Here is a 15365-nt window from a genome sequence, read left to right on the forward strand (position 1 = left end):
TGCTGGCAAACAGTAAGAATAAAGCACTTAGAATTGCCAGTATAACACTTCAATCAGCAGCTTTGCAAGCGCATTTTGTCTAACAAAAATATCAAGCTGATACTCAGAAGAGCAAAGTAATCAAAGAGAGCCATTGGGAAGACTGTCATGCAAAGACAAAATGTGAGACTGCACAGATTGCTTTAAAACCAACTCTCATAATCAAATATTTTAATTATGTTAGCACTGACTTTTTAGACATGATTTCTTAACAACCCAAGGTGTATTCAAAACAATATACCAAATTCTTTAAGTTCCTGTATTTCAATGCACAGGATTCAGTTAGACACAAGCCTAAATAAAATGTGCAAAATTCTTCAAGTAACTTAAAAATCCTTTTCTCCACAACGAAGATCAAAGGCATAAATTTCATTTTTTTTATTGTTAATAAAATGTAGTTGCCTTCAAATTATTATTTTATCATCTTAGTACTTGAAAAATAAAAGCTATAAGCCCAAGGAAACTGATATCTAGAGGAAAATAAAATACTCTTTAACGCACCAGCCTCTTACTATAAACATCACAAATTACTGCTGATCTGGGCTAGCAGAGTCAAGTTCTACCTTTGATATTTGTTCGATATCTGCATGTGCAGATAAGGCCTAGACAGCTGATAAAGCAATACGCAACTACAGCATTATATATCTGAAAACATTTTCCTACCTTCTATATATGGCATTTTGGATTATGTAGTTTTATTATATTTTACCTTGGAACTAGATTCTGTAAATAACTTTGCTACCACCCCAAACACCACGAAATCCAGTTTTCTAGGTACGAGGTCATCTGGTAGAAGGAAGTACTCAATGTGGTAGCAATGCTGCATTCTTGGAATAGCTCCCGATTCATCAACTTGGATTCTCTTTCCTCGAAAATCAGGGGGATTGGATATCTTCTGCTTTTGTCCTAGAAAGAATATTAAAATTACTTGGAAGCTTTAAATGTTGTCAAAAATGACACTTTCAGGGGGAATTAATACTCTCTGCAACAACAAAATGGTTAGAGGCATTCATTCCAGCATCCCAACAGAAAAATGATTGATTGAACACAGATGAGTGGTGAACATGAAACTCTCAACCCAGTGCCCAACCCTGCGGTTCTTACCCAGGTTTAACAACTGTAATGGTCCATAAAGTCCCTGGAACTGCCCCCTTCATCCTCGCTTCCTGCAGCGTGACAGCCAGTGATTGCAATTCCCAAGGCATATATGTCCTGTTACCCAGAGAACTTCCACAAAGCAGAGCTCCACACGGCTCAAGGGAAGGCTGCCTGTACCACAGCTGCTGCCTTATGCTAAAATAACAAGTTAAATATATATATATCTCACCTTTAAACGACCAAAAATCAGAAGTGGCCAAGTTGAGTATATATGCCAAAACCAACCTTTTTTTTCACTGTTAGGCAGTAGCTGAATAATAAGCACCAGCCAAGATCAGCACCTGGAGTACCTGTGGCTACCACGGAGCCAGCGGCCAGGAAGGACCTTCAGTTGCTAGTGACAGTCACCCCATGGCAAGGGGCACCCATGCCCCGTGGCCACTTGCTGCAGCGCTCTAGCCAGGAAAATTCAAATCAACTAACATCTCTTCTAACATCATTGCCTTAAGCCATTCAAGTCTCTGCCACATGAATTTATGAAGTAATAAAAGAAGGATTCTTCGGCATTGCAGTGTCAGGTGCTGACCTGTGGGCTGGGCAGGGATGGCTAGTGAGATGGTGAGTGTGCAGGCCACAGTGGGGCCACCCACCGGGCCCAACGACATGCCTTCAGGTGGGAGCAGCCCGCTGCGGCCCCCTGGCCCTGCCGCTCCACAGGCGCTCCCAGAGCCGGCTCTGCTCAGGTCTGCCATCTCTCCTCTGTCGTCTTCCTCCATCTCCTCTTCTTCCGCTGCCTCCGCATTCTTCTGCTTTTGCTTTGCCATCTTGACGTTCAGACAGCAGACTCAAAGGCTGTGGAACAGGACAGACAGCTTTATGTTAGTGCTGAAATGAAAATCCCTACTAGAACCAAAGCAGAAGCAAGGAAGGACAGTGTGAAGAGGTGGAAAAACTCCCATTTCAGGAATGATTTCCAAGCGCGTACACACAAACTCAACGGCTGGGTGCTGGGGGACAAGCAGGACAAACACCTCAGCAGGGCATCCATGCCTGCCGGCACTGGCCTGCCACATGCTTCACTCAGTGCAGGCCTTCCCTGCCGACACGCTTACACCTTGTGCTCTTTGTAAGTGTGTTTCTCCACGCCTATCTCCGTTTTCAAATAATGCAGGCAGGAGCCAGCCTCTCAGACGGCAGCCGTGGAGCCACATGCAGCCCAGTGCCGTGACACCGTGACACCACGTCACTGTGGCCAGGAGCTGGGCACGAGGCTGGCACAGCACCCAGACAGGCCACGGCCACCGCCAAGCCGGGATGGCCACCCCTGCCCAGCACTGAGCACACCAGGGGCCACCGGGCTGCAGCCCCCACAACACCCGGCCACGTTAGCTCTGCACCTCTATGAAGCATTTGAATCTGAAAATTTAGTAAGTATTGCCACATAAACATAGAATTAACAACAACAACAAAAATGCAATCGCATTCCCTTTCAAACATTTGTGATATGATATTGTGAACATTTTTCCACTGTATAAATTTGTTGCCTTGAGCACAGATGATATTTATGGTGGAGCGGGCAAAGGAGTGAGACAAGGATTGTCTACAGCGGTAGTATGTAATTAAATACGCATGCACCTAACAAATCAAGAAAATGTTCGCTTTCCAGTACTATGAAGAGCATGTCCATTCAAATGGCTCAGCAGAAATAAGAATAAACCAGATAGAAACAAATAGAGATATGTGTTTCGGAGACAGCACCGCAGGATTACGTACACACCGAACCCCTGAGCCGTAAACAGTAGTGCAGGCTCAGGCACTTCGGTTACCCACCAGCTCCCTTTTCAGACACTCAGATTCCCTACATTGTAACTAACATGCTGTATACACACAACTTACCTATCAACTTCCCTTTCCTTCGCAGCAAAACCATTACAGGATTAGTTCAACAATTACACACCAAACAAATACTTCTGTCTTCTTGCACAAACCACACATCCTATTTTTCATAAGAACAGCTCGGTATTGAAGCCCACTTCAGTCCATTTATTTTGACAGTATTTCACATAAGGGGGGTGAAAAGGGGTGGGGCGATTCATTGCACAGATTTTGGTTCTCTTTGTTTTCCCACATGATTATGTCACACAACCCATCATTAGGAGCTCAAGCTGACATGCCAACTGTCTGCACAAAAACCAGCTGAGCGGAAATTAAAATGCCAGTGGAATAGAACATGATTGTCATGAAACCCTTTCCTGATGGATAAAAGCTTCAACGTTGCAGCGAGTGTTCCATGAACACACAGTTCCCCTGTGCCGTTCCCACCTCTGCCTTCACGGAGGGGGGTTGCTAACTCTCTTTCAGACAAACACAGTGGGAGCACCTGTATTTTTCATACGAAACGGAAAAGCACATGAAAGCCCGCAAGGATCCAAATATTACAATGACTGAACAGCTTGGTGCTCCTTTCACACCCGCGCCAGATCAAGACCCAGATCCCAGACGCCAGCCTGCCGCTCCAGCCCCCAGATCACGCGTGCGGTAGTGTAAGAGTCGGTCTAAAGAGAATGATATTGTCTCAACATTGCTAACAGAGACCTGGAGATGGAATGTGGTCCTCATGGACACCGAGACCCAGTGACCCTGAAGGAGAACTGCATGGTACTATGTATTCTATGTCTATGAGTACTATATAGGAGTATATACATATCTACTCATAGGAGTACTATGCCGCTCCCTGATACCCGGCACTGGAAGGAACAACTACGATAAGGTCGCATAACAAATGTTGTTGTTACAACGAACCAGAACATGTGTGATAACCTGGCTCAAGAAGGCAGAGACTGACAACAATCCATGGGCCAGAGGAGGAGCAACGTGTATTGCTTGGCATAAAAGAGGACTCCTTAGCAACCGAATTTCAGGAGATCTTCCCCACCAAGGATCATGACAATTGGAAGGACCAGCGGGACACTGCCTGGACCTGGAACCATAGGGACACCTTGGACCTGTGGTGGTAGCTATAATCCTCTTTCCTTTTTCTTTTTATTTTATCTTTTCTTCACTTTCTGTCTTTCTACCTATCACACGCCGCTTTACAGGCAGACAATAAAATTGTGCTGTTTGATTGAAGTATAACCCCCCGGTGTGGTCACCTTGATTTTTGCGCTTCGAGATCATAGTAAACGAACCATCACGAGTCCACTGAGTGGACCGCGACAGGTAGCTACACCTGCAGGGGACCTGACAAACAGGACTGCGTCCCAACGGCAACACTCTCATTGCAAGCACAGACATGAGGAGAGCAGCAGGAGCGAGACCCAGCTAACCGCCAGGACTGTGCCTTAGGCAGAGCGCGGGGGCATTCCCCACTCTTCCTGCTGAAGCGGTGAAAGGAGTTCAAGATTGATGAGCTCGACGGGAAAGACAGTCTGAAGATCTGCTTTGGTATGAAGAGTCCCGGCAGGCCGTGACCAGGCACACGCTCCCCGCTTGCTGGCAGAGCTCAAACCATCAGGCCAGAAACTCACCCTCGCAACTCCTTCGGGCAAAGGCTCGGTGCTGCAAATCCTCAGCAAAGCAGATAAAACCTCAGAATTACAAGGAGTAGGGGACACCCAGGTTCTTTGTGCTGTCGAACTACACAGCACTCTGTCCAGCATGCCTGCTGGGGGGAATGTATGCTAAGGTGTCCCACTCACTCATAAGGAAGCTGATTCTGATTTTCCAGGGGTTTCAGGTTCTAGACGTCACGGGAACAGCCAGACTGACGCAAAATGGGTCTCAACACCAAGGCTGAGGCTTCCATCACCCTCCTTGCATCTGCTCCTTAGAGTCACTGTACCTCCATTCCCTTACCTCTACACACAGACTTAGTAATCTCTGATATTTACGAATATCCAGGAGAAAAAGTGCTCTGTAAAGGCTAAGTCTAAATAATACACACTTATCCAGAGAATCTACAGTCTAATTTACAGTAGAAATTAAGACAGCATCAGTGTTCTAGAAAGAAAATACTTTTCTGTGGTAATTTAGATACACACTCTTAACAGGAGTCAAAACCTTGCGGCAGAGGCTCAGATCACGCCTGCTCCCTACAGCCCGCACAGGACCTGCTGGCAAACAGCAGCCAGAGGAACAGAAAGCCAGCAGGAACATTGACTGAGGCACTGCCAGCCAAATTCTGCTCTCACTTATCCTATTGTGAATTTCCACTTTCCCCCCTCCATTTACTCCAAAGATTTGTTCATAAAACAGAAACATTTACCCCATGACCACCACTAAATAAAAGTTGAAAGCAGTAGATTTCTCTTTTCTAATTACTATAGAAGAGTTTTAAAACTATTCCAGATGCTGAATAGCTAAGAAATGTCAAATACAACACCTGGTTATTCAGAGAGTTGCAGCTGTTTCCTCTGCAGACTACATAACACATCGTTTCTTCCCTTTAAATAGTTTATGCCAAGAGAAAGGCCACAATCTAATTAGCAATACCATTCAGGATAAAAAACAAGTTGCACTTAGATAAGGTCTTTTGTTAATCCCACTGGTTTCCCAGCAGCTCTGAAGCAAGGGAGATTGCCAGTTCTTGTCCAGTTTTAACATAGAAGTTTTCCTTACATTCAGAAGCTTACTAAGGTTCCCTATATCAATGAGCGAAACTCTTCCCTGTATCCACCCATACGCTCTTCACGTCACTAAACATGTAGAACATCTGCACAGTTTATCAGAAATACCTACACACTCACTGGATGTGTACGTCTAAAATCCTGTTTGTGTAAGTATTCAATGAAAACATGCTGCAGGCAGGAGCAGAATGACATGATAGATAGGGAGGAATGCTCAATTACAGTGAGACAGAGAAGGAAAACTGTAACACAGAGCTGTCCCAATACACTGGACCTAACAAACAAAAAGACAACGCCCAACGTTTCTGGGGTTACAAGTAACTTCAAGAACGTGCCAAGAACAATGCTGCACCACTAACATTATTTTAACTCTCTCTGAAGTTCCTTCTGAAAGCAACTCTTGCAGGAAAAACAGTTTTTAAAGGATCAGTAATATCACAGCATGACTTCGTTGGGAAGGGTTTGGAAGACAATTTTTCGGTCCTTAGCACTACATTTTCACTTTTTTCACTTTTCTTCTTGATAGCAGAAAGTCTGGTAGGAATAATTTTTTTATTATTATTATTTTTATTTTTTTTACTGTAATGAAGTGATCTTTCCCGCAAGACGAGCATCTTCCACAGTCCTGCAGTCCTGGCCGCCTCTGTGTACTAAACAACAACCCACCGCACAAATGAGACCAGACTACCAATACCCTGGAGCATCAGACATAAACACAAACTGTGCTGATCCTCGGTCCTGCAACACATATGAACCCTGAAATAAAATCTATTTAACTTGAGCTCAAGCTGGTTTTTTTCTATAGTTTACATGTCTTAACTAATCCCATGGCTACCTAATAAATTTAAAACATTATTCCATCAATGATGTTGGCAAACAAGCTTGAGTTTGATCGTGGCACCTTTTAACATCTTAAAATAAAAATATCCAGTTAAGTAATTTCAAAAGCAGTATTTTAATATACTTCTAATTTCCAGCTATTACCACAGCACTGTAGAAAGAGCCACTCTGTTCAGATCCTGCCTTCACATCAGCTCTTTCTGCAGCTGGGACTCCATTAAGATACTTTTCATGCTGCCACTGGGTGCACTGAATGCACTACCAGAACTGGGAACAACTTAGCAAAGAAAAATTCCTTGAATACTTAACTAAAATGCTGCCATCTCCCTGAGTAGGTTTAGAGAGTAAGTCGAGGACCTGGCAAACCTTGTCTGCGTAAAGAGTAAAATCTTAGTCTTGCTGTAGTTGGGAGTAAATACGGGAGGCATAATTACACTGTGACCGCCTTTTCTGTACCTCTGATATCAGGAGCACCACACTGGAAAAAAACACAAATGTTAACAGTGGAGCAACCCGGTTCAGTTTTAAAGAAAAGCAGGCTGCAAAAGGGAAGTTTACTTCTACCAAATGCAACCTCTTTGTCACAGAGAGGCTGAAGTGACATTAAAGTTTTCCCTGGTCCAACTGTTTTCACAGTTGTCTGGTGTTTAACTTGGGTCAGGTGGCTGGGTTTTAAGAAAACATGATGCAAAACCCAACTGCCCAACAGTTGGAGCTTCTCCTGAAGAATCAAACAAAATTCAGCAGCCAAAGGCTATTTTGCTACAATCAAGTATCCGCTTTCTTTCAGAGATGAGACTTTGGTGAATATGAATTGACATAATTTCTGATACTCTCATTTCCCCGTCACGGGGATAACAGAGAAAGCCAAAGATTTGTTATGCCATTGATATCCTTTGTCCTTTCAAACCAGAAGCCCAACAGATGGGCAATGAGGAATTTGATAGAGGCCCTAATGCCCCCCAGTACTGCTAACGATGCCTCTCTTCCATCCAGAGACATCACCAAGAAACCCAACTGGGAACCGTAGGTGCTAAAGTACAATTTACGCTGACAGGTTTATAGCCTGGTAAAGATTCTGGCAGCCTTTAAATCAATTATTTCCACTTGATAAATATTTTTACAATTGAAACTAGCCAGACCAAAACACATTTAGATTGTTGCATTGTCTAACTCCAGGGCCTCTAGGCTTTAGTTGGTCTTTGGGGTCGGTGGGTTTGATGCGTGTGGATAACAGATGTGGGTTTACATAGTATCTGCTAAAAACATTCAAGGTTTATGTTACTGCCTTTCTGGTCTCTCTTTGGTGCTGCATTACAGGGACATTTTGACCCTAAGTAAATTTCTTGCATTAATAATGTTATCAGACTAAGAAAAGCTGAAGTTTTATAGGTGTATACAGCTATGAGGGCAAATAAGGAATATATACGCATCCACTTCATCCAGTCACGCCTCAAGTCAATCAAAACCAAAAGTTACAAGTTTTGTATCGCTTCAAACAAGAGGAAAATGGGAGAATCACTCTTCAAAGGTACAAGAATACATCAGAAAAACCCACTCAAAAAGCCTTTAGGTAAGTCCGTGGGATGGACAGCTTTCTAACAACCGCAGGGGTACCAAACGCTACAGTTTTGGGTAACAGCCACACAGCAGATCGCTGGTGGGTAACGCTCAGCCCTTGGGAACAGGAAGGCTGATCCTGTGGAGCATCGAGCACCCTGGGGGACCTGCACCTTGTAGTGTAAAACCCAAAGGAGATGTTCAGCCAGCCAGCCTTGACGCTGCCACCTACCACAGGAACAATCAGAAATCTGACTTTTGGTAAAGAGGAAGGTCAACAGTCTTCCAGAGGATGTTTTTTCTTGATGTGCAGCGCACAGCAGCCAGTCGACGTTCCCATGCAACTGTGGTAAGCAGAAGCAGCACCCTGAGCGCACCCGCCGTCCTTACCGTGCCCCGAACGCCCTCGGGTGGGACCCCCGCCCCCTGCCCAAGAGCACCGTTTGCACCCAGCGCTGAGCACTCACCTCTGCCCCCCGCCCAGCCTGCCGGCCGGGCCCCGCCGCGCGCCCCCACCGCCCTGCACGCCGCTGGTCACCCCCCAGCTCGGCCACCCCAGCCAGGCCTCGGGCACGGCCGGTGCCGCGGTCGCCCCTGGCCCGTCCCGCCGGCGGAGGAGCCCGGCTGGTGCCGCTCCCTGACCGCGGCTGCGGCCCGCGCCCGGGGAGGTACGGGCCCTGCCCGGGGGGGCGGGTCGGACCCTGCCGGTACGGGCCCTGCGGGGGGGGGTACGGACCCTGCCTGGGGGGCTACGGGCCCTGCCCGGGGGGCTACGGGCCCTGCCCCGGGGGTGTACGGGCCCGGCCCGGCGGGGGGGTACGGGCTCTGCCCGGCATTCACTCATCCCTCTCACAGGCAACAGCTGAAGCAATCCATGCGGACACCGGGCAGGCACCAGCCGCCGGGGTGGGAGGGCCCGTCCCGGGCGGGCAGAAGGACCGACTCTGGTGCCCGTTCGTTTCGTCGGTTCAGCGGGACCCCTCGCTCCTCCGCCAGCGCAGCCACGGCGGGGCGGCCGGCGCTGCTCGCCTCACGGGGGAGGCGGAGATAACCGGGTCCCGAGTGGGCAACGAGCCTGGAGCCCGGGCCGGCCGGGGCCCCTGCGCTGACAGGCGGGGGGGAGCGGGCGGCACCTGCCCGCTGGGCCGCACGCACCGGCCCCGGCCCCGGCCCCGGGGAGGGCAGAGCCCGCCGGGGGGGAGCCCCGGTCCCGCCCCGCCCCGCCGCGGGGGCCGGGCTGCGAGGCGAGGCGGGGGCCGCCCCGGGGCAGGACGGCCGGGCGGCGCGGCGGGGCCGGCGGGCGCGATGGAGCCGCCTGAGGGCTGGGACCCGTACGGGCGGCCGGCCCGGCGGACGCAGTGGCTGGTGAGCGCCCTGGCCTACCACTACGGGCTGGACCGCGGCGTGGAGAACGAGATCGTGGTGCTGGCCACCGGCCTGGACCAGTACCTGCAGGAGATCTTCCACCACCTGGACTGCGCCGGCGCCGGCCGCATCCCCGGCGAGGACTTCCGGACGCTGTGCCAGGTGCTGGGGCTGGAGGAGGCGGCGGCGGCCGAGCCCGAGGAGTGCGCGGGGCTGTGGGACGGGCTCTCGGCCGAGCTCACCTTCCGACAGTTCCACGCCCGCCTCTGCGGCTACTTCAGCACCCAGGCGGGCAGCGCCGCGCCGCGCCTGCCGCTGGGCCGGGAGAGCGAGCACATCGAGCGGCAGATCCGGCTGCGCAGCCCTCGCCGCCGCCGCCGGGACCCGGCGGTTCCCGGCGCGGCGGGGCGGCCCGGCGGCGGGGGGCAGGCGGCGGGGCGGCGGCCGGCGGGGCCCTGCCCGCCCGAGTGCTACGAGGAGGTGGTGGCGCTGGAGCGGGCCGAGGACCGCATCGCCAAGCTGGAGGAGGAGAACGGCAGCCTGCGGGAGCTGGTGGAGGACATGCGGGCCGCCCTGCAGAGCAGCGACGCCCGCTGCCTGGCGCTGCAGGTGAGTGCCGGCACGCTCGGCTGCCTGGGGGGGGGATCCTGAGACCCCTAGTGCCCCCGCCGCGGGCAGGGACCCCCCCGGGGCAGGCTGCCCCCAGCCCCGTCCCGCCTGGCCTCGGGGGCAGCCCCTGTGCCCGGCCAGCCCCGCGCCCCCTCACCGGGCAGAGCTGCCCCGCAGCAGCCCAGCCCATCTTCCCTCCTTCAGCCTGCAGCCGCTCCCCCGTGTCCCACCGCTGCGTGCCCATGTAACCCCCCCAGCTTTCCTCTGCCCTGCCCCGGGCCGGTCCCCAGGGCAGCAGCCCGCAGCCCCGCTTCCACCTTTGGCAGCAACATCTTTAGCAAAGTCTGGTTACACAGAGAGACTTCAAGGAGGGATGTACTTTCACCAGTGTGACATTCTATGTATCAGGGATGCGCTGAAAACCACCCTGCTAAAATTGTGGAAGATATCCGTTTAACAAACCTGAGCGTACAACTGCTGCTGGTCAGTTATGTGACAGTTACACCTTGCTGGGGGATGGGGAGGGGGGGGCAAAGTAAGAAGGAACTTTTGGGTTCTTACCTGCACAAGCATGTGCAGTGACTCAGCCATAGATGCCTGAGATCTTTGCCTCAGGAACAGAAGTGTGTTTTCTTCAGAGCACGGTCATGGGGGTTCAGAGTTGGAGGCAGATCTGCAAACAGTCCCTGGCTCCTCCATTAGTTCTGGGGCAGGTTTCTGTTCCTGCTGTACCAGCTCAAGCAAAACACATACACGTACCTAAACAGCAGTTAAATTACTCTGGCACGAAATAGCCTAGAAGAGGCAAAGCACTGAAGGGCAGAGCTCACTTGCTGTTCCGGCAGGTCAGCCCTGGCTAGATTTAACACTAACACAGCACCCGCAGGACTCCGCTCCACGTGTGATGCTGCCATTTGCATTAGCTGGCTGTCCACCTTCACAGCATCCAGTGTGGTAGGTGAAAGCCACTTGTACCATTGCCATTTGAAAAGCGAAAGGATGTCAGAAGCAAACACAAAGTTGCCAAAGGCCCCAGAATGAATCAGAAGAAGAGCAAAGAGCTCCAGAACTCCACCGCCTGCTCTCTATTCACTTCTACTGAACACAACTTAAAAAACATAACTGGAAGTATTTTCTTTTTTTCAGAATACTAGTTGCTTTTTGAGGACAGACTATAGCAGTGACATTAAAGCTGTACAAAAACTTTTGCAATAACTTGATTTTCCACTTCAATGGGTAGTTTTAAAATTAAATTTATAGATAACCAATTTAAAAACTCCTTTCCAGAGGTTGTTTTCTTGTCTCTGTATTTCACAAAGGTAACTTGTCACTGATCAGCTAGCTATAGGTCATTAAAAAAACCTCCAGTGAGACACAATCCATCCATTTTCACTCTTGATGTGAGTGTTTTACTTGCCAGTTGTTTTAAAACACATTAATTTCTCCCTGCTTTCTGCTCCTGTTCATTATAGGTAGGACTGCGGAAAAGCCATGCTAACCATAAGGACGAGGGGACCTGTTTTGTAGGGAGTAAGAGACCATTAACACAGAACAACTCCCAGACCAAGTGCCTTCAAAGTGTCCTGAAGGAAGTGGAACTCATCCGGAGCTCCAGGGATGGGCAAATTGAAGAAGCAATTAGGTTCAATCAAGAGTTAGAAAGAGAGCTGAAGAGCTCTCAGGAAGCGCTGGTCAGTCTGGAGGATTGCAACCGTAACCTGAAGAGGGAACAAGCAGAAATGAGGAAGAAGGTTGAAGAGGCGAGGCACGCCGTCCTGAACAGCCTCGGCAAAGTGAAGGAGCTAGAAGTGAAAGCTAACGAAGTGCCACATCTGCAAATATACATTCAGCAGCTAGAATCGGAACTGCAGCACTATAGGTAAGTTTGAGTCCATCAAAAAATGCCAATAAAATCACAATGTTGGAACGCAAGTTAGCTTGAAAAATCACTGATGGTAGCTTATTAAACGTTTCCAAATACACCTTCTAAAATATAGCCAAGAGGGAAACTAGAAGCTGTTTATCAATTTTCTTGGGAGGGATCCATGACAGAACCGGGCGCGTTCAGCAGAAGGTTGCCCAAAATAAGGGCGCTGACCTACAGAGAGCTGAATTAGTCCTCAGACGTACAGCAATAGGACTCAACGGAGTAACACTTCAAGTAAGCCTCAAAAGTAATTGATGACTGTCCTGCAGAATCCGCTTCCAACACACTTATTTTTTCACCTTAACTAGCTAATATCAGTGCAGTCATTTCCTGCTAGTTAGGTCGCACATACAAAGCCAGCGGTAATCAGATGGCTGACACGCCGTTTCTTATAAAACCTCTTCAGCTTGTCATACGCATTGGAGTAAAACACACAAGGCCAACTTCTGGCCAGCAGTTTTAACTCTGCGGTGACTTTATTGCTTCCTCACTCACAGAATATGTAATACTCCAGAAGAGAAAAGTTAAACCACTTTCCTAAAACCACACCATAATGTGGTGGGAGTCTCAAACAAAAATGAGATCATCCAACTAAAACCCACTTTTGTAATAGCATAAATAGTTTCCAAAAGTCAGAAAGCTGGTCACAAATTTAATAGCTCACTGCTTTTGTTGGTTTTTATCTCAGACAGAACTTGGACTCATTGATGGTTATTAAGTGCTAGGCATTTCTTTGCAAGTTTCAAATGGACCTATGGAATAAAATCCTGTTTATATTTTTACTGACCCAAATTATACTTTTTTCCTAACTACTAAATCTAATATTTTAATACATTGTCTATTCTGAACTCCTTGTCTCTTCCTAAACTTATACTTCCTCTGTTTGCTTATAAGAAGAGTTCATAGTGAGTTATTTGTAGCATCTTTGCTATTGTACTGTTTTATGAAGTGAGGAAATTCTAAAAATAATAATTTTATCCAGTGTCTTTCTATAAGCATTGTGTATATTAATACCCGTGTGGCTGCAGAAGATAAAAGCATTTATTTAAACATCTATAGGAATTTAAAAACACTGTGAGGGCACATAATGTTTGAGGTGACTGTCGTTTACAGGGATATCTGGATGAATGATACAATTCTTAGTGGCAAGAGAGATCATGCTACTTGTCTAGTCTATCAGGTTCTCCCTGGCATGAGCAAAGACTTAAGATGAGTTCTTGTCCTGCAGAATTTTTTTCCAGATTATGGTGGAGGATAAAAGTTGCCTTTAAACAGGTAGGGAGGAACTAGTTAAAGACAATAAGAAATGTCAGCTGGGCCTTGCAGAGCAGGAACTTTTATGGGTTACATCAAAACAAACAGCGTGAGCTTAAAAATGTAAATTATATGTTCTTTGTAAGATAATCTTCATCTATAATATTTATTTTAAAATTGCATGCTCATTTTTAAGGGGATTGTAACGCTCAGGAACAATGCTAGACCGACTGTTTGAAAACTATACTCCTTTTTTAGCCCTGCGGCCCATTTAGCACAGGACCAGGCCAGCTTCCACGTGCAAGACCCTTTAACGGATCTTAATTCTATGTTAGCCATAAAGCACTTCTGTCTCCCTTGTCCATGTAATGCAGCCCTTGGCTTGAACAGTTGAACAGCAGAGCCACTTAACGATGATTGTGACTTGCATGCCTGTGGTCCTGTTCCACGGCTCTGCAGTATGTGGAATACCGTAATTCCACACACTCCATAGTGTGGCGCAGAGATGCCCAAATTGCCAGAAAATAGGTAACTGAACAGTGCAGAGCTCTGGGTTACTGTGATGAAAGAACTGAACGCTGGCAGGGCTAGCTCTGCGCTCTGCAGCCATCGGCAGCGTGGCTTGTCCCACTTGCTTGACTTGCTTCCACTTGTGCTAGAGATGGCAGAAACTCCTGCTCATGGAGAATCATCTCCTGTGGTGCAGAAGTCCAAAACCCATGGGCGTAGCTTGGGTGAGGCGCTAGGAGCGCACATGGAGGGGAAGCTGATGAGTTGGCCAAAGCACAGAGATTGAGGGACAGCTGCTACCTCCTGCAGATTTCCAGTCTGTCAACTGGCAACTGTATTACTTGCAATGTTATTTAAGTCCGTATGTATTACGCTGGGTGCGTGTCTTAGGTTTTGGTCCCCTCTCTCCACCATTTCTACTGTCGTTAATTTTTTAGTCCCTGTCAATTTTGCGGGTCAGCTCAGATACTTTAAAGGTAAACTTCAAGAAATTCCTTTCTGAAAAACATGAGTTAAATTCATTTCAGAGGGAAAAGAAGTCACAAGAAATTGTATATGTATCATTGCTATTATATATTTTTTAAATTGCATAATTTACAATGTCAGTATACAGAAAAGTTTAGGAAGTTATGCGGGTCCGATTTTTTTATGCAGTGCTGCCTGGAGAGTTATTCTCATTTTGTACAGTTACACTTGATTTCGTTTTCCCAGGTATAAGACTTTTCATTTGTAACTGATCAACTTTTCCATTTTTGGACTACTCTTCCAGTTTCTCAAGATGATATTGGGACTAACCTCCAAATTGCTGTCTTTCCCTCCCAGCCTGCTGTCAATTGCACACATGTAATTTCTCTTTCAAAAGCTGGAAGCCTAAATGAACATACTGGCTAGGTCCCAGGACAGATTCTCGTGACCTCCACCTGGTAAACTGTCTTTATCTGAGAGCAAATCGTTAACAGCTATTCCCTGAACTCCTATTTTTCCCCATAAGTTTTGCTCCAGCTCAAGGAACATCCATGTATGCTAATATAGTCTATGATTTATAACTATTGTTTATAAGAATGCCACACCTAAAGATGTTACTACAATGAAAGTGTCACATCTACAGCTTCTTTTTATCCATTCAACCATTTTCTCTGTCGGAAATTAGATTGGTTTGACATGAATTGTTCCTGCCAAATATAAGTTGGCTGTGTTTTCTATACTACATTGTAGGTGGCTCAGAAATTGATTACTTAATAAAGTTTACAGATTCTTTTTCTCTTCAATAGCACTGAAGGAAGTAACAGAATTTAACAACCTTTTTTGATCCTGGTGTACCAAATAAAAAGAAAGGTCATTTAGGATTGAACTAGACTTCATAATGGAGATGTTCACAGAGGTTTTATGTTGCTGTATTAGCCAGCAGCACAGTAATTACGTAGGTCAGTGGAAGGGGTCATAAAATACTAAAAATGCTTCCCATGTGCATGGTCTGTCTCCCAAATTACTTAATTATCCATCAGCATTTATATGTGTGAATGAGAAGGAATCCTTTT

At 47.6% G+C, this 15365-nt stretch overlaps 2 protein-coding genes across 3 annotated transcripts in view; one reads left to right on the forward strand and one right to left on the reverse strand.

Annotated features, from left to right (window-relative positions):
* CFAP92 (cilia and flagella associated protein 92 (putative)) overlaps window positions 1-15365 on the reverse strand; it is an 89149-nt gene that overhangs the window by 30675 nt on the left and 43109 nt on the right. Inside the window, 3 exon segments of the mRNA XM_055805205.1 lie at window positions 749-945; window positions 1144-1332; window positions 1423-1989. Of these exon segments, the coding sequence (XP_055661180.1) occupies window positions 749-865 (117 nt within the window). The 5' untranslated portion in view covers window positions 866-945; window positions 1144-1332; window positions 1423-1989.
* Window positions 9212-15365, forward strand: part of EFCC1 (EF-hand and coiled-coil domain containing 1) — a 61303-nt gene continuing 55149 nt past the window's right edge. Inside the window, exons 1-2 of one of the 2 annotated variants that reach the window (XM_055805599.1) lie at window positions 9212-10136; window positions 11609-12015. In XM_055805599.1, coding sequence (XP_055661574.1) covers window positions 9468-10136; window positions 11609-12015 — 1076 coding nt within the window. In that variant the 5' untranslated portion in view covers window positions 9212-9467. The remainder of the gene's footprint in view (window positions 10137-11608; window positions 12016-15365) is intronic. The other variant, XM_055805600.1, reaches the window with a different exon arrangement.

Source organism: Falco peregrinus, chromosome 5 (assembly GCF_023634155.1).
Source record: "Falco peregrinus isolate bFalPer1 chromosome 5, bFalPer1.pri, whole genome shotgun sequence".
NCBI classification, from domain to species: domain Eukaryota; kingdom Metazoa; phylum Chordata; class Aves; order Falconiformes; family Falconidae; genus Falco; species Falco peregrinus.